This window comes from Oxyura jamaicensis, chromosome 3 (assembly GCF_011077185.1).
Source record: "Oxyura jamaicensis isolate SHBP4307 breed ruddy duck chromosome 3, BPBGC_Ojam_1.0, whole genome shotgun sequence".
In the NCBI taxonomy this organism is placed as follows: Eukaryota; Metazoa; Chordata; class Aves; order Anseriformes; family Anatidae; genus Oxyura; species Oxyura jamaicensis.
In genome coordinates, this window is record NC_048895.1 from 47,856,325 (window position 1) to 47,883,899 (window position 27,575).

The 27,575-nt window shown below is 42.8% G+C and overlaps 1 protein-coding gene across 2 annotated transcripts in view; it reads left to right on the forward strand.

Annotated features, from left to right (window-relative positions):
- The first annotated feature begins 527 nt into the window (after positions 1 to 527).
- Positions 528 to 27,575, forward strand: part of AGPAT4 (1-acylglycerol-3-phosphate O-acyltransferase 4) — a 78,163-nt gene continuing 51,115 nt past the window's right edge. The window contains exons 1-2 of one of the 2 annotated variants that reach the window (XM_035319982.1): positions 528 to 693; positions 16,595 to 16,825. In XM_035319982.1, coding sequence (XP_035175873.1) covers positions 16,648 to 16,825 — 178 coding nt within the window. In that variant the 5' untranslated portion in view covers positions 528 to 693; positions 16,595 to 16,647. The remainder of the gene's footprint in view (positions 694 to 16,594; positions 16,826 to 27,575) is intronic. The other variant, XM_035319983.1, reaches the window with a different exon arrangement.

Below are 27,575 nucleotides of genomic sequence, written 5' to 3' on the forward strand. Positions count from 1 at the left end.
CTGCAGAGCCGGTGCCGCTGCCCGTAGAGATGTCATCCGTGGCACGATCCCCTTCCGATGCCCTGGGTGCCGAACAGCCTGGCTTCTCGCAGCCCTCCCCTCAGCAGAGCTGCCTGGCAGCAAACTGCTCTCCCCCAGCCGGTGAGCGCAGCGTGCCAGCACACCGGGCGCTGGGATGGCTGCCACCTGCATCCCCCTCACGGTGCCGGCGCGGAGGAGCTGGAAGCCAGCTCCCCGATTCCTCCCCGAGGCAGCGCACGCACACAGGTGCCCTTCACCCCCGCTGGCCCTGCGCTGCCGCTGCCCCTCCCGCCCCACCTCCGTCGGGGGCGCTTCCCAGGGGTCGGGGCCGCCGTTCCCGTCCCCACATCCCTGCCACCCCCGGCGCTGCCCAGCGGCGGAGCCCCCCGGCGGGCGATGCCGTGCTGCCGGGCGCGGGGAGGGGTCTCCCCGGCGGGTCGCCCCGGGAGGAAGTGACATGGCGGCGGGGAGGGAAGGCGAGGGGCGCCCGGGAGCCGCCCGGCGGGTGGAGCCTGGCGGCCCCGCCCGAGCCGGCCGCCTCCCGGCGCGGGCAAAGTAGTGGCACTCGGGGCGGGGAGGCTCGGCACGGCGCGGCTCGGCACAGCACGGCTCGGCGCGGCTCCCGCCCCGGCCCCCCAGCGCGGCACACATGCCAAGGCCCGGCAGCGCCAGGTACGTGCTCTTCCCCTGGCGGCCGGAGGGCTCCTCAGGTGCGGTCGAGCCAGTTTAGAGGAAAATAAAAAATTAATAATAATAAAAAACAACCAAGCAGCCCCCCTCCCCCAAACCAGAGGGCGTGCGGGGCGCGGCGGGCGGCGGCCAGCACTCAGCCGGTTTATCCCCCCCCCCTTCCCGGCCGCCATTTGCTCCGCCGAGGGTCGCCCCGTGCCCCCCGGGGGTCCGCGCTGCCGGTGGCGGCCGGGCTGCGAGCAGTCGGCCGTGCGATGGCCGGGGCGGCAGGCAGGGAGGGAGGGAGAGGGAGGAGGAGGAGGAGGAGGAGGAGGAGGAGGAGGAGGAGGAGGAGGAGGGCGGCCGGTGGCGGTCACAGGTAGCCGGGAGCCCGGCCGTGGGCAGGGCGGAGGAGCGGGGCGGCCCGGCCGCCTGTGGCAGGAGCGCTGCTCGCCTCCGTGCCGGCCTCTCCCGAAGGAGGCTGGAGCCCAACAGCCGTGAGCTGGCTTAGGGTGTTTGGGCTGACAGCGGTCGGTGCGGGGAAAACTCCAAGGGGGCATTGTTTAGCTAAGAAATAACCCTTTGTGTATTATTATATATATATTTTTTTTCCAACAAGTGCATGCTCACTGACTGCTGAAAAGGCAACCCCCCCCAAAAGAGAGTCTGTGTGAACAATGTCACAGGGAGGCTTTTGGTCTTTACCTTTGACATGGGTTTCTAGGAGTTACAAGTATTTCCATACCGTGTGTAGAGCTCTAGGAATGTTGTCCCTTGTGCAGGTATATGTGGGAGGGAGTAACCTTGCTGCTACACGAAAACCGAAAATCCATCATAGGAGGCGGAAGGAGGTGAGAAACTCCCTCTCGCCGGCCCTCTCTGTCTTAAAAAAGCCCAAGAGCGTTTCTTGAAAACCAGCGATGTGTCCAGCCCAGGAAGTTGTAACATGCGATCATAGCCTTGGCTTGTGCTTAATATCATGTCGCACTGAGAGCAAGTTGCAACAGACTTGAAAGCTCCTGGAGCAGGGAAGCAGTAGGGGTACAGAACAATGTAAGCACGAGTTTGCAGCTTTCTTCCTTTACTCACTTCTCACGTGAATGACAACATTACTTTAAACATGCAGTGATTTGTGTATAATGTGCCAGGACTGCCTTTGTATAAATACTGACCACATTGGTCACTGGGAGAGTTGGTGTGCTGTAAATGTTTGCTGTCGTTTACTGCCCAACAACTTTCTGTAGGTGTTTGTGTCTGGTCTAATGCTGTGTTTTTCCACCTACTTTCTGCTGTACCATAGATGAAAATACAGTTTGGTTCATTTTAGGAACTTGTATAAATATTATGCATAGCTTTGCTTTTTCCTATTAACGTTCTGCATAACCATGCCTGAATGAGCTGTATCTAAAAATGAAACTTTAACAGCATGTTATGGAAGACAGGGCCAGGATTCATGTGGAAGAATATATCAGAATACATGCCTGCAATGAACAGAGGAGGCATTGTAAGCTGCTGGTGGATAGATTGCTCTTAAGCAAAGTTTGGTTGTATCATTGGTAAGCATTTAGATATGAGGCTTTAGTAAGTGCTTCACAAGAAGCTTCAAGTGTTGTATTTTGGAGTGAAGAAACTGCATAGAGATCAGTCCTTGCCTAGAATCACAGAAAAGCAAAGAGCACTGTGCCTAGAGCACAGTAATGGCCTGTGGATCTCAAGCCCCAGTGGGTGTCAGTTTGGTGAGCAGTTGTTTTGTTCAGCAAGTTTAGCTCTGTCCAGACAAAATCATGAGGCAGTGGAGCTGTGTTCAGCATCACTCTGGAGGGAGGTGTGCTTCCTGGGGCGATGGTTGTGCATCAGTTGCAGTTGAATGTACTTACTGAACCGTAAAGGAGACGAGTTCTTGTGCAGGTGGTGGGTGAGAATCCTATGGCTGTGCACTGTCCTGCTGAAAAGAGGTGGTTTCTTGTTTTCTTTTCTAAACCCTAATTTTATTGCTGGAGGATGAAGGCTGTGAAGAGTGCCCCTAGAAATCTCCTCAACCCAGGAAGGCAAAGTTATGACTGGGCTGAGGTTAGCAAATGGCATTATTTTGCTGCACATATGTGCTTGCAGCCCTTAGCACTTGTATTAATAATTTGGTCTTAAATTTTAATAAGTCAAACATCTGCTGCTTAATGTAGAAGAACGCTTCCCTAACCAATTGCATTGCTGCTGCTGCTGGTACATCCTGATAAGGGAGAAGAGGAACAAGAGAGCAACAATGCATTTTAGTGTGCTGTGCTTGTGCTCTAGTCAGCAAATGCTTTTGAAGCTGTGGATCTCTCTAATTAGAGAGAACTTCATGCAGGGCAGCTATTTCCTCAGGTGTGCTTGATTGGCTCAGTAGGATGCAATGGGGTTGTCTGTAAGAAGTCTAGGAAGGTGACTGGAGAGCAGTACCTGTACACCCATTTCATTTCAGCACTGGTACTGGGCAGCTGAAAATGTGTTTTGCTTCTGCTGGGGGCTGGCTTTCCCCAGCTGTGCAGTTTCAGGGGTTTGGGAAAGTGTATCCAGCAGTCTGTTGTTTGGTGGTCTTAACAGTCACAGCAAGACGTGAATGAGCTTACCCTGCTCGCTTCTGACTAATGCTCCTGTGCTTCTCAGAAACTGCTGACTCATTCCGTTTTCTTGCCTTTTTTTCCCCTTTCCTCCTCCGGTTCCTCAGAGTAGAGATGTGGTAGTGTCAAGGTAAGCTCAGAAAAAGAGGAAATGGAAAAAAATAAGAATAACTGTGTACAGTGGCTAGGACAAAGATGCTGTAAAGACCCCTCTCTGATTATGTGAGGGAAAGACAATGTCTGTAGTGGATTTCCTGAAAAGGAACACAAACCAAGCATTAGAAACTGAGCAGAGCAGTCCACCTGATAGCAGTCTGCTCTTTGTTTTGAACTTCTATCTTTCTAGTTCTGCGCTTCTGCTTTCACCTTCAGCCCTTCTGTCTGTCTCGTTATATTCTGCCATGAATAGCTTGAACACAGAAGTCATTTTCTGCTTCTTGCAAATGAGCTGACCTGGCTTGAGGTTTCTGTTGTAGCATAAATAACAGGAACAGGGGAAGATGATTAACCAGATCTAGGCTGGAAGGGAATCAGAGGTAGAGGTTGCTGAGACATGGCTTGCTTTCCAGAAGCTTTGGAGTTGCAAGCAGAGACTACTATACTGAATGTGTGTTATGTCTGCAAAATCTCTGACATATTTGTCAGAATACAATATTATTTCTGGATTTCATTACTGCTGATTTGCTTTTTACATGATCACAAAGTCAAATTGCAGTCACGTTTCTTTATCGGTTTCTCTATCAGGATCCAGGTGAATGGAAAACTTTGCCTGCACAGTTTCAGTTGGCAGATTATGCAAGCTTTCACCTGTCAGTGAACAGGAAAATGACTAACTGAAGACCTGTTGTTAAAGGCAGGAAAATAAATTATTAGGGGAAATCTGTGTAGAAATTACATTTGATTTCATGTGAGTACTACTGTGTGAAAGTTAAACAATGTCCTGGTTCTTCTCCTTTTTCCCAATTGCCTCTTCACGCATTGTTGTCTGTCTCTTATTACCATGATTTTCAGGACTTTGGGAAATACCATTACTACAGATGATGCTTTGCACTTCTGGAAGGTTTGAGGCACTCTGGGTGTAGCAGCCTACTCTTTAACATGAGTCATTCATGAGGTTTACGCCCTTTGTCACAGGTTGTCTGTCAAGGGTTAACAATGCTTTAGTTAATTTTATGGTACTGAGGATATGTTTAGACAGTGCTGAAGCTTGCATAGACACATTTTTTTCCCTCGTTCTGATCCTAGTGAAAATTACATTGAAAACAATGCAGTTACATCAGTCTTCAATTCAGCAAATAGTAGGCAGCAGAGATACCACTATCTTCCCTCAACCTAGAAATGTTACAAAAGCATTTAGAGGATCAGAGTAATTGAAAGAAACAGTCCTTTCATGTTGTCCAACGGTAGTAGGGATGCAACAGGGTTATAATCAAGCAGAAAGATAACTAGGAAAGTACGGTTCCCAAATTCATTCAGCCTGTGATGTGTCGCTGTCTAGTTTTTACATGCCTATGCATGGACCTCTGAGAACATGTGTAAGTACTGCATTTCACCTGAGAGGGAGACAGAGAAAAGCTTCATTCTGAAATTAAGCCTTGTAAAACTATCCCAGATTTATTTGAAGTTACCAGGACAAAAGCTGAAAGCCAGGCTTTTGAAAGGATTTAGACAACTGAAATTGTGCAGAGAAAATCCAGGTAGGTGTTGACTTAACAGATACTTAATTTCTTCCTTAGAAAGTTTGTGAAAATGCTACTGGATTCTTACCAGCGTGTTTAGGAACTCTGCACACCTGCCATCCACTGGAGTAAATGCTGTTGGATGAAGCACTCTTTTTAAATGATTTTGCTGGAAGTCTAAGATGGCTTTGACTAGCTGTGGCTTTAGGTACTGAGAATACAAGTACATTGATTAATTGTATTGCATTTGGCTGTTTTTGAGGGATACTGTTTTCCAATAGCAAGAGCCAGTGAAGCTTGTTGAGAGATTTCTTTTGGCTTCAGCACGATTTGAATCAGGTCCAAAATGAAACTTCCCCCTTTATTATTGGACTTGATAAAACCAGTGTCTGTAATAAAGGCTTTTATTCCTTGAAGTTCTCAAATTAAATCAGTCTGTTGGGGGACTGATGATTGGAGGGGGAGAACAAGGGGGCTGAAAGTATTCTGGGCTTGTAATGTAGCAAATCAGTTCAGAAGTAGGTGTCTTTGAGGCAGAGGTGAGTGAAAACTGGTGTGGAAGGTGATTGCTGAAGCACCGGTAAAGCAGTTACCACTGTTTATTTGGATTTTTACCTGGCATCTGAATATGTGATTGCTTTGAGTGTGGGAGCAGCTGAGCCTTTCACTGAAGCCAGGATCTTATTTTTTTGGGGACCATGCCAAAAAGATCTCAGCTATAAGATGAACGCTTTTCTAAGTATTGGGTGTTACTTCCCGGAGGCAGAAGTTGGTTTTCTTTGAATAGGCATCTGGAAGCTTCCCTGCCACATGCATCCTCCAGTTAAAATATTTTCCACAGAAAGAAGCGTTAGAAAGTGTAATGAACAAGTATTCATTTTCCTGTGAATTCCCATCTTGGTGTAGCCCTTCAAGATGCAGCCCCTTCATTGCCATTTCAAATTTTGGTATGTGGCTTTCATAAAGGAGAAATTCAGGTACTTCATACTCTTCAGTGTCATGTGCTAGCATACAGCCAAATTAAATTAATACTTGCAAGTGGAAAAAAAGGTCTTGTTAGACAAAAAAAAATATTTTGTTTAACATTGTCTCAGTATTCAAAGAGGACATTAATGAATGCTGTTTCATATTAATTAAAATATGCAAATGGCTTAGCTGAAGGAGACAGTCCTTCAAGACTACTGTCACAGAAGATTTAAAAAACAAAAACCAGCACCACCACCAACAAAAAAAACCACAACAGTTCATTTGGAGTTGTAATCAGGTGGATGGCACTTCTCATTTCCAGCATGGCTAATTACATCTCATGACTCCTACCAGGGGCTTTTGGATGCCCTCACACAAGATGTTGATGCTGTTCCCTCCTGCCCCTGCCATGAGCAGGGTGTTTGTGGCCTGGCCCGGGCAGCCAGCAGGTCTGTAGCCGAGCTCTGCAGGGACGTGGTAGAACGGGGGGCCTCCAGCAGGCCCCACAGCTGCTCTCAGAGAGGCGCTGTCACTGACCTTACATTGTTTTTTTTGGAACAGCAGAAAGTCTGCAACGAGCCCATGGGCTGATGGTGGAAGTGGCCCTTGTAGGCCAGAGGGGACTGCCACCATGATGGTGGCTCTCAGTGACTTCTGAACTCGGTGAGTTCTGCCACATCTCCGCCATTTTCTGTGTGTTTTTTTTCAAGATTCAGTTTTCAGTCACAAATCCTATATTGTTCATTAGCTGCACTTCCTGGCTTTTTTTATGTAAACAAAACAATAAAGCCACAGAGGTTAAGAATTAGACTTCTAGAAAAAGGCTTAAAGAGGCTACCCAAAATGTAGGTCTACTAAATGTAGATCACAATTCCAGAAAATATAACAAGGTCAATTTATAGGAGCGTACTAAGGAAATACAATTATCCTTTTTCCGGTGCTGGTGGCTTTTATTTTATGTTTGTTGTAGCTGAAACATCTAGCAAATGTCTTTAATTCCTCCTTGGACAGGAACAGTGGTGGACTTGTATGCTTGTGTGCACAATGCTGTCAGTTTGGTACTGAAGTTACACCTTCTAGCTTATGATACAGTCCCACTTAAATTGCTGAATACTTGTCTCCCATTTCTCGAGGAGCAGAAAAACGAAGGGCAAATAGAGTTCATTAGATCAGCACATACACTCTGGTTTGAGCCATCTCCTGCGTTTGTACCTTTTACACCAACTGCTATCACTGAAGATCTCAGGCATATTGGGTGCATCCTCTTTCCCTCTCTGTTCATACCTGGCCTTTCAGAAGCTGTTGCAAGGGAAACTTGAGCACTGGCAAGAGGGCAATTAAAGGAGTATGAAAAATACTATTTTGTGCTGAAAGCTGGAGCCCAAGGACTGGGCAGGTTGTAGTTCTGGAATTGGCTCTGCTGCGCGTTTGCCACATGACAGTAGAGCTTTGCAACAGCCTTATTGTGAGTTCCCTGTGTGTTAGGTAGAGGTACGGAGACAGATCTTGTCAGGCTCATTGAATGGTTGAACTTTCCCCAGATTTATCCACCCCTTTCATCCAAAAGAGTTAACAAAAATCCATACTGTTTTCTAAACCTATACGGAAATCAAACCTTTTATGGATATACAAATGGAGTTATTTATGCCAGCAAGTTTGTTGAGTGAATGTGAAACTTCCCTGCCTGCACAAAACTGAGTGTTAGTGGTGTACAAAACTGTCTGTTGATGACCTGAAGTTAGGGGGTGATAATTTTGTAGTCCAATTTTGTACTTAGCTAACTGTGGGTAAGAATTTGAGTATTAAATACGTAAAGTTTAAATTAACCCTTTGACCAGTGTTTCCTTGGTGCCTCACACCTAAAGTCGTTATGAATTTGGGGAAAGTATTTTGTCTGAGTGTATAGGCTGTTACAGGACTTTGTGTTGACCCCTTGTTTTGTTGTGAATGTAATTTACAACTCTTTAAGACAAGATGACAGTGATCAGTGTTCAGCAAGAAAAAACATGAGTCTTCTAGGAGAAGTCTCCTTTCTAAAGTTTATCTCTCATCAAAAGAATGTTTGGGCTCCCAGCACATTTTTTTTTTTACTTTTTTTTTTTTTTAAGGCATCCTTGTTTTTTTGCCAGCTCTTGAATGAGCTTTTGTATGTTGCCTCCTGTCCCTCCTGAACCCTATTCTGTCTCTTCTAAAAGAAACATTCTTGTAAGAACTGGAGAACAGTAGCTACTCCTGTGCTGCGTCTATTCCTGAAATATCCAACATAGAGGTGATCCGCCACAGTGGTGTGTGCCCTTGAAGCTGGCTAAACACCATGACACCAGTGGCAACATCCTGCTCTACTGCCCCTCTTGCCTTCTTAATTTCTAATTTTCATGCATATGAGCATTGTGGATCTAATCATTGAGGTATTTCCCACAGACTGTACACTGAGGGCCAGTGGCTTAATGAGATATACTTGTATCTCTCTCTCTCACATGTGCAATTACCTTATACAGTACCTTGCGTGTTCAGTACAGAAATTCATACATCAACACAAAAGCATGTGTACAAGCATATATATGCACAAAGATTTGGTTTGTTACAGACATTCATATCCTGTTGTGTGACAAGCCACCTGTACTTCAGAAGCAAGCCAGACCACCCAATGAAGAATCTTGGTAGAAGTGTGTTTTGAGGGTTTTGATTATTTTATTTCTTTCCTTTTGGAGGTGGAGGGTGTCAGATTACAGTCATATCTTTGCACGGTTACCTTTGACTAAGCACTTATGTTTCCTATGGTGACTTGAGAGCAAGTTTTAAATTGGCTGCAAGTACATGATGGAGATAGTTGTCCTGGTCTGTTTGTTATTTAACTCAGTTACTTCTGAGGAACTGTCCAGGTCACCTATATTTGTGTGACAGTCTAGCTCACATCCTGCTTAGATTCTCAATATATTTTCTTGTAAGTCTGTGTTTGCTGTCTAGTCCTGCTCTCTTGCTCAGTCTCTAAATTGTGCTTATATTGCCCTTATTGGCAATGCAAGTAACTTGTTGTATTGAGGGACCCAGAGACAGTAAAAGAGGAAATGGGGACTCTTTGGTATCCAGAACTGAACTCTGGAGCTCAATTCTGTTAGACTCCTTCTGGTCCAAAGAATCTTAATGCAGATCTTTCTTTTATTTTTTCCCAAACAAATTACAGATAATTGTGCTTTGGAGAAATATATATGTTTTAATGTATTGAGATGCAGGAACTTGGGTAGGGAGGAACTGTAGAGCAACATCTGACATGCTGGAAAGAAGCAACTTGCCTTCTGCTGCAGTTTTTGTGAGCTTGATCTTCTGCTGGACTTCACCCAGGCACATTTTTTGAGTAACTCTGCAGGGGCCAGGAAAAGAAACGCTTAACTTCAAGGAGTTTATCCTCATCAAATAAATTCTTCCTTCAAGATGAAGCTCGGCTGGCCCTGTGGTCCCTAAACGCAGCACCCCCAGGAGTTCTGTATTGCCTCGTGTTTAAGCCCAGCTCCCTGTGGTGCCTTTGTTCAACTCCCTCCTCCCTGAATATTTCATGCTCCTGGAAGAAGGAGCAAGATTGCACGGCAGTGGCTCCTCATCTTGTACTCTTTGTTTTCAGAGTACGCATGCTTCTCCCTGGTTGCCAGTACCCCCTGTGTAATTCCTTTCTATGTGGTAAGGGACCAGACAGCACTGAGACAACAGGGCAAACAGCAGCCATGTGGTGTGTTTTACCAGCACACAGTTTGCGTGCATGGCCAAGGAACTCATGTCCTCGCAGGCATGAAGGGCTCACATAGCTGTCTTGATCTGACATTAGATCACAGCAGGAAGAAAATATAAAAGGGGAAGGGAAAGCGTTTTTATACTCTAGCCACTTCAGAATCACTTGGGTTACTTTTTTTTTTCTTTTGATTGGACTCTGTTATGCTAATTATCTTTGTGCTCAATAGAAAATAAATACAAATTCAGTTTTATGGTGTGGTAGTTTTTACACAGATGGTTAAACTCCACTATACCCCTCACTCGTTCCCCCTACTCAAAGGAGCAGTGGGGAGAAAATATGATGTGAAAGGGCTCAAGGGTTGAGATGAAGACATGGGCATCACTCAACAATTACTGTCACAGTCGAAACAGACTCAGTATAGGGAGATTAATGTAATTTATTGCCTATCACTAGCAGACTAGAGCAGTGGGAAACTAAAAGCAAACTAAGAAAACCTTCCCCCTGCTCCAAGTGACACAGGGAATGGGGGCTGCAGTCAGGCCCTAACACTTCGTCTCCGCCGCTCCCTCATGGTCCCTCCCTGCCCCTGCTCCCCGCGGGGTCCCTCCCACGGGATGCCGTCCTTCCCAAACTGAGCCTGCGGGGGCTGCCCACAGGCAGCAGCTCCTCAATAACTGCTCCCACACGGCTCCATCCCACGGAGTCCATCTCCCAGGAACAAACTGCTCCAGCACGGGTCCCCCACGGGCGGCAGCTCCCCCCAGACCCCTGCTCCTGCGTGGGCTCCTCTCCACGGGCTGCAGCTCCGGCCAGGGGCCTGCTCCTGCGGGGGCTCTCCATGGGCCGCAGCCTCCTCCAGGCCACATCCACCTGCTCCAGCGGGGGCTCCTCAACGGGCTGCAGCGTGGAGATCTGCTCCATGTGGGACCCATGGGCTGCAGGGGAACAGCCTGCTGCACCAGGGGCCTCTCCACAGCAAATGGGGGAACTTCTGCTCCGTTCCTGGAGTACCTCCTGCCCTGACCTTGGTGTGTGCTGGGCTGGTTGTCACTCCTCTCTCCCAGCTGCTGTTGCACAGCAGTTTTTTTCCCTTTCTTAAATCTGCTCTCCCAGAGGCCCAGCCAGCATCGCTGACAGGCTTAGCTCTGGCCAGCGGCAGGTCCCTTTTGGAGCTGTCTGGAGCTGGCTCTGATCTGACAATGGGCAGCTGCTGGGCTCTGCTCACAGGGGCCACCCCTGCAGCCCCGTGCTACCAAAACCTTGCCACGTAAGCCCAATATACATCGCAAGTCTCTAAATTGGGTATCCTGAAGCTTGCTGGTAGATTGTATTAATTCTTCAGCCTTTGAAACAGCCAGATTGACAGATCTCCGTTGTAGCTGTGCATTACAAAATACGCAGTTCAGGAATGCCTGACTTCTCAGAAAAACTGAAAAGCATCCGGGAGTTCCCTTAACTGTAGGCAAAATGCTTAAGGTATGCTCAAATGCATCCCCAATGTGTGACTGTTCTGAAGAGATAATGCTCTGGACTTGCCTTTGGAGGAGAGGGAGAAGTGATTCAAACCCTGATTAAGCATAAGACAAATAGATAATTCTTCCTTCAGATTTTTTTTTTTTTGGTGGCATGTACAGATAAATACCCTTTGAAGGCCTATACACACATGGACGTGACCTATCTAATGCTGACTTTTGACACCCACTGGCAGGAAGAGAAGAGCTCAAGGACTTCCTCTGACTGCCTTGTCAATGTATTCTGAATACAGAAACATCGGTGAGTTGAACTCTGGTATGAGCTAGTGCTGCTAGCTGTGCTGCTCTGATGGCAACTGGAAGTTACTTAGAGGCAGTCCAGGAACTGCTGTAATCTGACCTGCACTTGTTCTCATTGTCTTGGTCACCATAGCTCATCTGTCCAGGAATTTGATTTAGAGAAGAAAATGCAAGAACGGGCATCATTGTCATATGCTTGTTTTTTCTTAAGTTGCAGCAGAACATTTAAAACTTAAGCATTAGCACTTTATCATGGAGTAGATATGAGCAAAGGAATTTCTGTAGGCTTGAAACGTGCTTTTCTGAAAATAACCAATTGCTTTGCTGTCCTGCCTCAGGTTGTACATATGGACAGTATTAGGTTAGTCCAGATGCTGTCAGATAGATGCCGTGTGGTTTTCTCTATGCCAATGACTCTGTTTACTGCATAAACTTTGCTAAGGCGGGCAATAGTTTTTAGCTTTATTCTCATGCTTACTGTAGAAGCGCAAACAGTTCTGGTCTTTAAGATATCCCTGCTTTTAGTCTCAAATGTCTTACAGACCTTGAAGTGCTATGCAGTGTTATTGTCAGCAGCCTCTGCCAGAAGAGTGGTGTTCACCTTGTGTATCACTACTCTAATGTTGTCTTGTCTTTGCTATGTCCTCCTGTTAAGTTTTTTCCAAGCAGAAGGAAACACTGAGAGTAGTTTAAATAGAAAAAAGTGGATCTTGCTGAAGAATGGAACAAGGAGAAGAGAGAGGTAAAGTGAATGGTCTTGCAGTCTGCTTTTAAACCTGATCCTGTGACCTCTTAGTCACATGAATAGATGCTTGTTGACTTGTTCCCTAGATGGACATTTGAGGTTTGAGTCTTGTGTTTCATATCCAACTGAAAACTGTTATTAAAGAACATTCCTATCTGTTTTTGATGCTCTGGCTGGCCGTTTTCTCCTAATTCATTTTAAGGGGTGTTTGATAGAAGAGAGCTTCTTGGCAGCTCTCCGATCTTAATAGCTTCTGAGAAAATGCATTGATTGACTCTTTTGTTTTCAGAAGATTGCTGTAATTTTCAGCCATTATCTATAAGGAAATCAGTGTAATTTATTAAACTAGCATTGTGATTAAGAATTAAAGACTTGATCCTTTCATCACTTAAACCAGCGTTATATTGATGTTACCCATGAGGAATTTCAGTAAGACAGGGCAAGTGGGAAAAATTCCTATGAATTCTTAGAAAGCAAGCTTCTTAGACCTCTTTCATGAGACCAGATTTAGTTCTTGAAAATTAAATTTCTATTTTGTAGCCTTTACCAAGAATAAACTACTTTTCTTGGAGTTTGGGTAATGGAAACAGTTCTATCAGTGTCATATTCAAAAAAATCTTTGAAAGAATAAGGTTATGTCTGAGAAACAAAACACTTAGCTGGCACTATGTGTATAATGGAATGCAAAATTTGTAGAGAAAATAACTTGAATTTGATCAGAAGAGAAAATTAGTCTCCCTACATTTCAGAAAAGAAAAATATGAGCAGTGGCTCCAATTCCTTGTTCCTTTTTACATTAGATACATTTCAATGGTACTGCTTACGTAGTTTTGGTTTGCTTTAAAAACGTTTAATGGAAGCTTTACAGAATTGAAACTTCATGACAGGTCTGAATGCGGGAAGAAATTAGTTTCAAACATTGCATTGTGGCTTTATCAAATTGTAAGACAGTAATTATGTTTTATCACAGTCATCTCATCAATGTCTCTTTTAATTCTGTGAAGTTTTGCTTTAAAGACCCAACATGAAGTAAATACTCATTACTCATAAAGTAAATGATGCACATAAATAAAACATTCTAATGTAGTTTAACCACTCTTACAGTGGGAAAACCGAATTGATGTACTAACGTTCTGGTGAGTTCTTCCTGCTCCCAGACTCTGTTATTCAACTGCTTTTCCTCTTCATAAAGACTGTCAATCGGCTGCTTACTACAGGAAATTTTTGTTGACCATATCAAATAGTGAGTTTCTGTGTCTCCACTGTAAGTAGACAGTGCTTTAATTTTATTTCACGTGTGTTTTTCTTTTGATCCGTTCCTTTCCTGATCTCTGGGAATTACATTAGATTAGAGTGATTCTGTGACATGGAATTAAACAGGCTAGCTGGCACAAAAAGCTTTTGATCAGTTTTAACCAAGGACAGTAGGATAACCCCACTTACTGGGTTTCAGGCACTGTACAGTCTTTTAAATCATCCACTCATAGGCCACTGATTGCTTCCAGTCAGACAGTTTTAAATGATCTAATCCTCTACTTGACAAAGTAAGAGAGTCTGAATTAGGGAAGTGAAATCCTTTATTCTTCACTGTAAACTTATCCACAACTTGATTTTACCTTTTATTATTATTTTTTTTTCCTCTCCAGTGTTTGGTTTTATCTTCAGAGTGAGACAGGGCTGCAGCATGAATCATTACGATGATTCCTACGAGACAACATTTCTCATTCTACTTAGCTTTCAACAAAAACATAGTCTTCGAGCAAAGCCCATGCTAATAAATTGCATGCCATCCTAAGAAACGTATCTGTAGTGGAATGGTTGGTTGAAGCTGGAAAAGCTTTTTACAAGTATAATGGCAGTGGTTACTACAATGAACACAGGCCTGCTCTGCATTTCCGAGGTACAGATGGTGTCTGCTTTGGTACTGAACAGTGCAGCTAGATAAAGGGAACAAAGTCTGTAATACACAAAGGGCACATTTTAACTGCCAATAATAGGCTTGGGACTGCCATAAACACTTGATATAAATCATTCAGCAACACAGATTCTCTTTCTGACTTTTTTTTTAGTGTTCCTGGTGATTGAAGACGTGGCTGAATATCTTCCCATTGCTGTGTAGCAGTTCTTGCATGTGCTCTTTGCTGTGGTACGCACAGTCAGCAAGGGCAATAAAACATTTCGGGACACTGATCTAGGCTCAGTGCCTCACATAATGGGGTCTCGTATAAACTAAAAGGATAGGCATAAAGATTTGTTCATCAGTTAATTCCCTGGGATGCTGACAGCTGCTGTTTTTTGATGGCCTATGACCGGCACATTCAGAAATAGTCTCAGGACTTCCTCCCTGGGCAAACTCTCATGCCTTACAAGGAGAAACAGTTTGGGAATGGAGCAGGATGGCAGTACCTCCTTCTTATCCATATTCAAAATGCTGGGTGATGATTGCTGAGAGATACTGTTTTAATATTTTTTCTCCTGACAAGTCTAGAGTTGGTGGTAGTGATGACTGCGGGAAGGCCAATAAGGTTTTTGGTGGGCCAGAATACTTGGCAGAGGGTACTTTCTCTGGATTGGCAGCTGCTAAGATTGGATTGGTCCTTTCCAAAATTGTGCAGACCTTTTTTTTTTTTTTTTTTTTAAAGTAATCTAAGAGTTGGTTTTCTGGAAACACTGCTGGGTCATGGGCTAGTGCTGTTATTGATGTTTCCTTTCTGGGTTTATGGAGTAAAACTGACAGAATTACAGTGTCAAGGAGTAATCGAACAAATTGTATATATTGTGCATAGTCAAGCTTTTATTCTATTGCCAAAATCGACTTGTATTTAAATGTAACAAGGGAACAAGCCAATAAAGCTAGAAGCTGCTGCTACCGTTTAGTTTGGGAGCATGGCTGGAGCAGCCTGCAGAGGAAGGCACAAATTCTGACATTAAGCTCTAAACCTTGCATTTACTTTTAATAGAGAGGAGTGAAGCGAATATATACAGAACCTTTTCATTTTTTAATTGTTTGTAATAACCTTTTGAAAATGAAATGACTCGGTGCTCTCTTCTGTAAAGGGGCAGAAAACCTGAATTCTTATCTTGCTCTGATAACATTGTAGTCTTAGATAGTGTGTGTATCCTTGAACTTCAAGCGTACAAGGAATAATATTTAAACTGAATAGAGCTACTCACATGCCTAAAATTAGTGTACTGTCCTGTTTACTTGAGTGGATATACATGGCTGTATATGTGTATTTAAAGACATTTTCTTGAGTAGACATGGGGTATGCTGAGGAAAGTGATACCAGGAAATGTACCTGTTGTTTTGTTGGTGGTGGTTGTTTGTTTGTTTTAGTTTAAAACGATGGGTGTGTTAAATAATTTGTTCTGGGTTTCACTGAAGGCAGTGGGACACCCAGTATAGTGTTTTTTTCTTCCCCAGTCAAGTAAAGGAAGAAAATACTGTTATTACCCTTGCTATTCCTATGCAACTGTAGTTAAGCTCTCGAGCTTGTTGGTCTGTTTTAAATAAGAATTGAATTCTGTGCACTGAAATCACACAGAATGAATCGTTAGATAAATGCATCTTAACAAAATAAAGGTCAGTCAGCAGTGTTCTGGACATTTGTATGTGTACACAAGTAAAACAAAGCTTTTTGTGAAGGTATATGAAACTAAATAAAAGAGTCTTGAATAGAGTAAAAGTTGGAAACAACTGTTTTGGGGTGTTTCATAATGTACCCTTGTGAAGTTAACCAGACTCTCAAACAAAACACAAGATTTTTCAGTGGTGTGGAAGGTACGTGGGGGGTGTACCCCCTGCTTTGTGGGGAATGTTATGGTGTGGTTTTATATGGGAAATAAGTTTCAGATTTTAAAAGTTCAGATAGTGTTGAAGAGAGGTGACGGGACTTTAATTAAAGATGTATCCTACTTTGGGTGTGGTACAAGTTCCTGCTGTGATTAAGGTTCTTTGGATGAAGCATCATCAACACTGCCAGCAAACCTTTGGTAAAACAGTGTTTTTAAGACTTCCAAACTTTGGATCTGCTCATGAATATAGCGGTCAGCTATATGTGTCTTATGAAGTACCAACAACTCAATTCAAAATATAAGTGAATTGTTTTGCTCATATTTTAGCAATAAAGGCCTGATAGAGGAGAATTGCACTGCACAAAATGGAGTCTATATGCTCATGTGTTTTATGGAATTAGAAACAAAATGTGAAAATTTGTTTCCAAAGCCAATGTAAATCAATTCAGAAATACGGTATTCTCTTTCCATGCTTACCTTTGCAAATATTGTAATTAGTCCTTTTTCTGAATAAAGGAATTGAATTCACTCAGATGTTTAATGGAAAGTGGGACATCTGTAATGATCTGTTCACAGAAACAAGTGCACTCTGTAACCGCTGATACTATTTGGTTTTGCAGGTTGTCTTCTGCATTTTGGGTCTGAAGGTACCCTCTTGCTTTCTCAGCAAATCATGGACATCGTTGGCTTTCTGAAGTCTCAGTTCATTTGCCACCTGCTGATCTGCTACATATTTATAGTGTCAGGACTGATCATTAACTTCATTCAACTCTTTACACTTATACTTTGGCCAATCAACAAGCAACTGTTCAGGAGGATCAACTGCAGGCTGGCTTACTGCATTTCAAGCCGTAAGATTTTATTTTTTTTTTTTGTTTTAGTTTTTTTTAAGCTACTTTCATATTTTGTCTTGAGGGAATAGTTAAAAAAAAATCTGAAATAGATTTCAAAGTAACCTATATAAGGATCATAACTGCTTCCTACAGCCCTTGCATTTGTTTGAAGAAGTGTTTGCTTTGTTGAAATGTGCTGTTCTGCTGAAATGCTGTGCTCTTTTATATTGGGATACCTGCTCGACTCAGGATAATGAAGAAAGACTGCCTCTCATTTGGCTATCCATCATGTTCCATTAAGCCAAATGCGAAATATTGACCAAATAATAGCGTAAGTTGCTGAGATGCATTATCTGGAGGCTTACAGTGTTAACAAGTCGTTTCCGGTAGCACTTTCAATCTCTTTGTTATGCATGATTTTGTTTTTAATCATTGTTCAGTTTTCATATGCCAATACTGCTCAGAAATAGGAAGTAACGGTAACAAAAAAAAAAAAAAAAAAAAGGAAAAACACTGATTCAATATACTGCTTTCTTAAGCCAGTTGCAAATTCTTGTTTGCTTGAATAAGCATTTCAGACTTTAAGCTGCATTCGTACGTATTTGGTGTAAGCATAAAGTGTATAACGTAGAACACAGCTGGTAGCCTGTAAGCACTGAAAGAAGTGGGAGTCTCTGGGGGGAGAGGGGAGTGTCAGCTCAGGGTATTTATTACTTGTAGAAAGGCCAGACCTTTACAACTGTTGGAGATGTGACAATTCACTGACTGTTGACTAAACAGGTAATTCCAGTGGAATGACCGAGACCTATATGCTTATGTTTCTTCTTTGTTAGTAGGAGGCTGGTGGAGTCTCCACTCATTAACAGTAGATTATCAGAGCACCTTGATGATACCAGTCTGTTTATATATTTGTTTCTGAAGAGCTATAACTGCAGCTTCAGCACTGATTTATTGTGGTGCAACTTCTGACTTTCACTTAATTGCTATCAACATACAGCAGAGTGCAATCCCTCCGAAGCTGTTGAAAACACAGTAGTGTACCCATGTCCAGTAGCTGTGTGTGCACTGTTAAATGTGTCCGTGTTCCAGGGGAATTGCCCTGGGCCTTTCTGAATCTCAAAAGTGGTTTCTAAAAATGAAAATGTTACAAAGTGCATGCCTTCTGAGGCTCCCTAAAGATGATCCAAGTGTGATGTCACTGTCAATGGTGAGTGGTTTCATACAGAGGAAAATTGCCGTTCAACACAGTGATGATGAATTGTGTTGCAGAAATACTGCACAGTGGTTTATTCCAGTTTACCTGATCACTACTAGGGATCTGAGAAGGGGGAAGCATTGTTAGTATTCATAATTAACTGCTCGATTCAGAAATCTGCCACTCATCTCAAACTGGAGGCTGTTGGGGATTAATCTCATCAGTGAGTCTGATGTGCAACTGTTAAAAATGTTTTCGTTTCAACACTTCTGACTCAAATTTCAAAGCTGCATCAGGATTTATGGGCCCAAATGAATTGGGGGTACTCGTTCACTATATCTGTAATAAAGGGAAGGGGATGTTCCTTTCGAGAAATTCCATTTTTTTGCTGTCCATGTGTATATCCCTGAAGTAGGGAGTTTGCAAGTATCATACATTTCCATGTGTGAACGGTGGTGTGAACGTGGCCAAGTTTTTACTTTTTATCTGGTAGCACGCTATAAGTTTGAAGCCATGGACTGTAGAAGATAGTACACATGTAAATTTTCTTTTAGGATAGAGGAACACATTTATATATGTATATTGTTTTCAATGCAATACCTTCTGCCACGATCAGCCTTTTGACTATTTAGTGCAGAGACACCAGCTACATTAGAGTCTCCAGACTGAATCTTTAGCTGCCGTCAGCGTTGTCTCATCAATACCAAGGGCTGGTCACTGAATAAGAGTCTGTAATAATACTGCATGCTTGTCCTTCGTTGGTCCAAAACACAGCACCACGCCAACTAGTAGGAGGAAAATTAATGCTATGCTAGCCAAAACCAGGACAATCAGGTAGATGACTTTTCGTTCAGGGTTGTTGATCTAGTCTTCAGTGTTGACTCCACTAGAAAAGGTTGTGTTTTGAGATTTTTGCCCAGTTATGCCCAGAACAATCTAGCTCTAGGTTAAAGACAGTTTTTTGAGCTTTACAACACTGGTTTGCAATCTGTTGTTTGATATGAGTCACCCTTATTTGAATGATGCTTAAAATGGGGAAAATGATAGTTAATTAAAAAAAGGTATTTGGAAGAACTGCGGTAGATCAATTAGTCAAAACTGATGTGTTTTTGTATTAGTGTATGTGTAAGATAATGGCTTTTGGGGGCATTGGTGTGCTGAGTAATATGTAACTTAAGTTGGGTCTATATGTGCCCAATGAAAGTCATGGAAACTCAGCCTGCTGTTTGAGATGACAAAGCGTAGAACACAGAAGAAGCCTGTGGTTTGCAGGTGATAAGCATCACATTGCTTTGAATGGCTGCTAAAGTCTGAATCATGAAGTCAACCCAGTAGTGAAATAGAGCAGGCATGGTTTAACTTAAAAGTAAAATGAAAGCAGCAGCTGCCTTTAGATCTTTCCAAGTTCAGCCAATTTCCATTTGATGTCAACGGTGGAGATGAATAATTCCACAAAACTGAAGGAGAGCATTTCATCTTTGACACCATGCTCTTGGGAAAGTGTTTTTGTATTTCAAATAACAGTGAAGTTTTCTTCTACCCATTTTCTTCCTGTCTCCTTTCTAGTATGGGAATGTAATATTCTCACTTGCCCAGGTGCTACGTCTGCTGTCATACTGCAGGTAGGAAACTAAACTGCTGTTGTGGCTCATGACTTGGCCTCACTGCACTGGTTCTGCCAGGGCTGGGAATGTTCATCTACTCACTCGAGTTAAGTCAGACTAGCTCAAGTAAATGTTTTCATACCATAAAAAGGTCATATGGAATAACTGTGTTTTAGTAGCTGAGGACATGTAGCTGTGAGGACACAGGTGAGCTGCTACTTCACTGGGAGTATGCCAATAGCTCTGTAGCTTCTCGCCATACCTGCTGACAACCCAGCAGGCTAATGCCATATACTTCAATATTCTGCTCATTGATTCAAGTTAGAGAAGAAGAGAGAGCCTGGTTTTCAGTTTGAATTTATAGTGGAAAGGATTGACCAGAGTAACAACATGGTTTCAAGGGAAAGGTGCAGAAATGCACACAGCTGCCTTCAGTAATTAGTGTTGAGAAGTTGTCTTCAAACCAACTGTGAATCATGGGGTGGGCAGATAGGCTTCTGTACTGAATTGCTCCATTATACTTTAGAGTTAGAGAGAACTTCTGATCTAGTGTTGCAAGAGAAAAAAAATACACTAATAAATTGGCATGAGTTTGGCATGGCCTTTTATGAAATTTGAACTGGAGAGATGTTCTTCATTGTTGATTGGAAACCTTGTTCATCTTGAGTCTCCTGCCCTCCAAAGGGTGTGTTGGCCTGTCATCAGATTGTAATTTGGATTGCTTTTATATCTCCAACATACTTTCCGTGTTTATTGTGAATAAACTCTCCCTGTTTGATCGCATTAACCCCTTTGCCAAGTATCTATAGGGTAATGGTTAGTTGTAGTCATCCTTACTTTGTATGTCTTAACCTTTACTGGAGAGTGTTAGTTGCAGAGAGTAGTTATATTCAATGTGAAAGGAACAACAGAGGAAACCTTCTTTGTTCTTTTGTCTGCGTTGCTCTTAAATGAGCTAAGAGACTAGTAAGGATTACATGTTCTCTGTTGTGTTTTAAATGTAAGGAAGAAAAAAAAAAAAGGCCTTTGAGCTTAGAACTTTCAGCCAATATTTATAAGTTCTTCCTGATACCGAACTCTGCAGAGTGCAGCTTTTCTAGGGAAACCAAACATTGCAAACCTATGCAAGCTGCTACCCATAACAAGTTTTAAAAGCAAGTTTGCTTGGAAGATGACATTGGGACATAGGTTGGGCAATCCATCAATCTTGTATTTTATTTTTTAATAATTGAGGGGCACTTTATCGTCGGTCTCTTCTTCTAAAAGACCAAGAATGCTAAGGAAGAAACAAAACACACCTAGTGTGGAATACATCGCAGTCCTTGATGCTGCTTGTACCTGAATTGGAAGAGGTTGGATACATCCTCCTCGTTATCTGGGGGCAGCAAACCATCACAAAGGTTCACAGCTTGTCTGCACTAGTGTGTGAAATTGGCCAAGGCAGTAGGGAGAACAGGTTCTCCTGGCTGTAGTGCCCCGTATGCACATGGCTGCGTAGCTTGCTGGGGCAGTGGGAGAGTGCCTTATACATCCTGAACTGGTTTGTGCTTGGTAGGCTGGTGCAGTGCTACCCTGGGGAAGAACAGGGTGTGCTGGGCACCTGCTGGCTGCTTGGGACATAACCTGCTGTGTGCTGAGACTGGGAATGGGACTACACCTGCTGGACAAATGTCTTCTTAAATGGTGCTGGGTATATTTACTTGGGTAGATGTTTGTCTTTGAGCAGAGCAGTGGTTAATAGCTTGTCCTCTTGCTGCCCCTGTGCTGATGGAAACTCAGCTTTCCCTTCTGTTGAGAACCAGCTGGTGCTCCAGGATGCCTGGCAGACTGGCCTGCCACTGCCTCTCATCACAAGGCAAACTTTGTGCTGCATAAATGGAAGAGCTGCCAACAAGAGTATGATTGTCTGGAAGGATGCAAAAGGGTTTTAAAAGCAATTGTCTTAGCTTCTCATTTGCCTTTATAAATTAATTATCGTAGTACTAATAGCTATTCTTGTGCCATGAAAAGGGGTATTATTATACCTTTGGGTAAAGTTACACTTTGTAGGCTGCAGTTTGTAACTCCCTCTGAGGGGAAGGCCCTTATTTGCATGGAAACAAGCACCCCTGATGCCTGCTCACTGATTGCAGAGAAAACAAACTGATTCTTCTTATGAGTGAGCTTTCTAGAAACAAGATCAGATGAAACTGAGAACTGTTTTACATTCATCTTAGCTGACTGTTATGAGACAGTAAAGCTAATTCCTTCCATGTACAACGATAAGGTGTCCAAATAAGGATGGGTGATAGTATCATGTTTAATCCCCAAGATTGTGTTTGATTGCCTGTAGTCCCAGTGCCCACTTGTTCAGAGGAGCCCTTGACCATTTTGCTTGCTGTTTGTACCAAGGTGATGCTGAGGCAGAGAGGAGAATTCTCTGGTACAGTTGAGTAAGCAGGAAGGGATGGGAAACGAGGGCCCTTGAAAGGCACAGCTTTCTTCTTTCTGCAGTTCCCTCTGCTGTGATCTTGCAGTGCAGAAGAAGCAGTCTGGTGTTGTTCAAAGTATGCCACAGTGTCCTTCATATAATTCTGTAGTGTTTTATTTATAATACAAACTGAATAATGCTTGTCAACATAGATGTAACAAAGAGCTTTCGTAGGGCGCTTGGGACTGCATTCTTAGCCTGTTTTTAGGGCTGTTTCCAGTAACGTGTAAGAAATGACTTTTTCTCAAGTGCTGTTACTTGTCCATATAAGTCTTTCTTAGTTTGGTTCCACACAACACATCCATATGAAGCCACTTGTAAAGACTAAGCAAAGTTTAGAACGAACACTAGAGGCCAGATTCATTAGTCACAGAAAGAGAAAATGGTCCAGCTATCAGAAGCTTCCAGGAAACATCACCTTAGCCTTTCTTGCTTTCACTCAAGTCCCACCATGGGGATGGATGACTACAGGAAGCTACAGGAGATGCCTATGTGTTGTTGTTTAACCCGGCAGGCAGCTCTGCACCACACAGCTCTTCGCTCACCCCCCTCCAGCAGTGGGATGGGGGAGAGAATCGGGGAAAAAAAAGGTAACAGCTTGTGGTTTGAGATAAAAACAATTTAATAGGATGGAGAAAGGAGAGAAATAATGGTAAGTACAAAACAAGTAGTGCACAATGCAATTACTCACCACTTGCTGACCCATGCCCAGCCTGTCCCCAAGTAGAGGTCCGACCCCAGCCAGTCCTCCCATATTAACTGGTCAGCATGGCATCACATGGCATGGGACATCCCTCTGGCCAGCCTGGGCCAGCTGTCCTGTCCATGTCCCCTCCCAGCTCCTGGTGCACCCCCAGCTTCCTTGCTGGCTGGGCAGCACAAGAAGCTGAAAAGTCCTTGGCTTAGTGAAAGCACTTCTCTGCAACAGCTAAAACCTCAACATGTTATCTGCATTATTCTCATCACAAACCCAAAACACAGCACCATACCAGCTACTAGGAGGAAAATTAACTCTATCCTAGCTGAAACCAGGACACCACATTAGTTTTAATCTAGATGACTTCTGCTAAGGAATGCAGGATAACCCCAGCAGCACAGAGATCTGAGTAAGCAGGTTGCCCACATACCACCAGTAAGGTGTTTGTTATAGCCCCATAGAGCTCCATGCTGCTGTGGCAGTCTTGTTCTTGGCTCTTGGGCTACCTTAGGAGTCTATACAAACTGTAGTCCTGCCTGTTTTCTGTAATGGAGTCTGAGGTCTCCTCCCACGTTCCCTGCCAATCTAAAGTAGGGGGTTATGTGTCAGACTGGGGATGGGGAGGTTCATGCTTTTAAGTTCCAATTACCTGTGTTGATCACTGAGCTGTGTATAATAACGTAGATGATTAGCTGGATATCATTGAAACTTTTGGATTCTTTTGCTTTCAGAAATTAAATTCATAGCGGTATGTTGTGTTATACACTTTGTATCATGTAAAATATGCTTGGAGCAGAGAAGAGTGTACATTTGTGATCACATGGTAACATTTAATGTTCTAACTTGCTTTGTCTTTCCTTCCCTATAGGTAATGGAGTAACATATTTAGCAGTGCATTGTAAAAAAGATAAAGTGACAAATGAGCAAGGTGACAGGAGTGATCTTACCTTTTGATGCTAGCAAGGACAACAGAATATGAAAAAGTAGTATCTGATTTACTGAAGCCATTAAAGTAGGGGGTAGCAGGAGATATGCCTCGATGTAAAAAAAATGTATGATGAGTTATGAACACTGTAGCAATATATTGTTCATTTCTACAGCTAGATTGCCTTCTAGTGCTTTTTTTTTTAAAAAAAATAAAACGTTAATGTGAGGCAAATCTATGCTCCACTTTTAAACAGTCAGTATATCTGAACTTTATAACTTCAGATGCTTTTTTATTTTTATTTTTATCTTTTGTCCAATGCTATTAGTTCACAGTCTGGCAAAGAGTTCTTGGGATCATACTCCTCAAAAACTACCAATATTTGTTTTCAGAATGACGTTGGAAGCTAAATGCTTCAAGCTGTGAAGTACACTGCAGCCTATATCGGTGTGCTTTACTGCTCTTGCTTCATTCTGGGGTCTGAGCCTTTTGCTAAGAGGGGAAGAAAAAAGGAAAAAAAAGTAGACTTAAGCATGTACACTATAATACTGAAATAAACTTCTTGTTTCTTCAAATGATAAGCTGTATATGCTATTAACTCAGTAAGGATCTATTTTAGGGGTGGTGGGGATATCACACCGTTTTTGTTAGTGGATGTGATTTTGAAATGTCTTGTTGTTATAGCTGAATATTTTCTCAATGTATTACGGCATGTGACCCAGTATTCTGCTGTCTTCTAGAGAGTTTATCTGTGATATTGTCCCTCAAGCTTACGTGTGCATGACCAGATGCGAGTGTACACAGCTTCCTCCTGGTATATTGTATTTGGTTTTATGGTTCATTTCCCTTTTGAAGCTTTCCAAAAGGTTCAGGTAAATCTCTTCCACACTGAAATGAGTTTTGCCCTGAAAAAGTATGTTTCCTTTGCCTTGACGATGTAGATGTCTTGCTAGATTAGAAATCACCTACCCTATGGTGTCGTCTACTTTAAAGTAATTCCTCAACACCTTCTTCCAGCCTGCTTCCTAATGCTCTTTTGTACCTGTTACGTATTTGTGGTGATGCTGCTGGTTGTTTGTACAGCTCACCACTGAGACCAAACCTTGTACTTCTTTACCCTAATTTGGAAAGACTGAAGGAGCCAGTCAATGTAACAGGTTCTCCAGTATCTTGTTGGGAGAGTAAGATAACGCAGTTGTTTTCTGCATCCATGACAGCTTAAACTCTCTTGTATCCAGTTGTGTTAACAGAATTACATTCATTGCTATGAGTAAGTCCTCTGCAGTGCATGACAAATGCCTCCTTATTTTCCCTACTAATATTAATTGACAGTATCAAGCAATAACGTTTCAGTCCCTCATTTGATGCCACTTGCATGCATTATTATCAAGTTAACCTAGTGGTTCAGGTATTGACAGTGAAGTTTAGTGGAAGCCAAAACTATACACAGATTGCAGGTGCTCTCTGTGGGTGTAGTGCTCTTCTGTTTCATTCAGTGTCACTGGCATGTGGCCTTTAACAGAGTTCCTAATTCAGCCTGGAAGGGATGTGGGCTGTTATGATCAGCTGCTGGTTTAGGAAGTACTTTCTAGGAAAATTGATATAAAAGAACTTTTTATACTGATGATCTCTGTCAAAGGCTGGTGAAGAGCTAGGGGAGGCACTTAGTCTGATCTTTAATGAAAAGAGCACCTTCCTGTCGCTGATACTATTTTGCTGTTGCTGGAGCCTTTGTAGAGGTGGTTTGTCTTCATTTGCCCTCTGTATTTTTATTTATTTTTTCTTTTTGCATCAGATTCCTGATGTGAAGAAGGGTGATGGCGGTATCCTGCTGAATGGAGAGAGGGATACCAGGGAAGCAGAAGAAGGTGAAGCACATTCTGTTTGGTGTCTGACATCTCACATGAAAAAGTTCCTAGCACCTTCTTAAGCATTAGATCTGGGCAACAAGCTTCCTATATTCCTGAACTGGGGGAAATCTGGAGTTTTTATATAAAGTGTGTTATGATAAAATTCAGCAATGTGAATTTTCTGTGCCAAGTCATAGCACAGAATATGAGACGTTAATGTTTACAAGTTTGCTGTAGTTGTTGCCTTATTAAGGGGGAATATTACTGCTAGAGGTCCAGATTCTTCTTAAGAGACCTGGCATATTTGTAGAAACTTCATCTTAGCTCTAGGGATGATTTTGATTAATAGAATGGTACTAAATCTGAAGGAGAGGGAGCCTCTTGGTCCTATGTAACCTTCCCGCAAAGATGTGGAGAATAGCTCATGGATCACCATCAGCAGTTACAAGCAAATACCAAGCTAGCAGTGAATGCAGCCCTGTCTGGGAAAGAACACTGATTTCACCGGCAGTACTACTGGAGGAATTTTGAATTCTGTCAGGTCAGGGAATACATCTTCTGGTGTTAACATCTAGGTGAGGTGCAGCTTGTTTTGTCTCATTCCGGAGTTTGCTGTTCGTTGGCTGCATCTCCTACTGCCCTGTTCCCTTTCCAGTGTGCGCTGCTGGAAGCATGAAAGTCCCATAGCTACACGCTGTTGTGGAGTAGGTCGTTGGGCTCTTTCTACAGCAAGGATTTCAGCAGCTGGTCCAGTGAAAGTATCTGATGTCTTACAAATTTTTGCAGGAATTTTTCAAAGGAAGCAATATTTCCTTTCAGCTGTTACTTGAGGTCTTTCAATGTGACCCTTGAGTCGAAAGAGCTTCTGAGTGCACGTGGTCCTGCTCTATGGCTGGGTGGTTGTTTCTTGTGACTTGTTTGCAAACATTGCGAGGATTGTGTTGTTTTTTTCTCTCTTTGCAGGGTCTGTTGGGCAAGGTCTTGTTGGGCAAACTGAATGTATGTTGCTGAATATCAAACACGGTATTTAAAATCAGGGATCCTTGAATGCTGTATTAGAAACCAAATGGAAATGTGTGCAAAACAGTTCTGTAGTCTGCTTGGGTTTGGTGAGGCAGTTACCCTTTGGACAGACCCATTTTGATCCTTGCTGAAATAAATTTCAAAACGAAATAAAAGCCACAGAGACAGAGATTTAAGAGGCTACGTTGCAATTGTTTGTGGGTAGATGTTTTTGCTCTTCTGTTAGCCCACTTCTATTAGTATTTTTACATTTGTGTGCTCTTTCTATTCTCAAACAAATTGCATTAGGGCCTCAGTCATTAACATTTCCTTTATCTCATGGTGTTGAAGGGGGAAGTGCTCTTCAGTCTGATTATTCTTCAGTTCACTTAGCTGTGTTTCTAAATTGAATCTCCAGTATCTATGAGTGTGGAGTTTGCATTGAAGGTTAAAACACAAGTGAACTTCCTAATACATGTTTTTTGTAATTGTACATTATTTTCTCGCTGCTCATTGCAACTTATGTAGCTCTGTAGTTAAAAACAAAAATCCAGGAATTAATATGTACTGCTAATGAAAGATTTTGATGAATGAATGTATCTGCTGCCTGTGTTAGTTAAGGAAATAGAGTGATTGTGCAGACTTAATTTCTGGCTGTCACTTCTAAGAAGCTTATCCTTGTTTCTGGGAAAGCGTGGGAGATCTGCAGCAGTGAGGCTTTTGACAGTGGCTCTTGTTATATAGCATTTGCTGCTGTGATGTAGCTCCTTGCCTGTACCACCCTCAAATGCTGTGGAGAGTCTTTTATTGGATTTTTTTTTTTCTTAAAGCAAACAATCTCGTAGCATTCTCTGACATTTTCCAGGCCTTTTCCCTAGCTCATATGAGGTCTTATCCAAAGATGTGCAATGTGATAATACTCCCTAGTTTGCTGAAGACTCCGTATTGGCAAGCTAGCTATAAAGAATCTCTTACTGCCTTCAGACTTGAGCCATTTTTCTGTGGGTTCTGTCTGACCTTGCCTT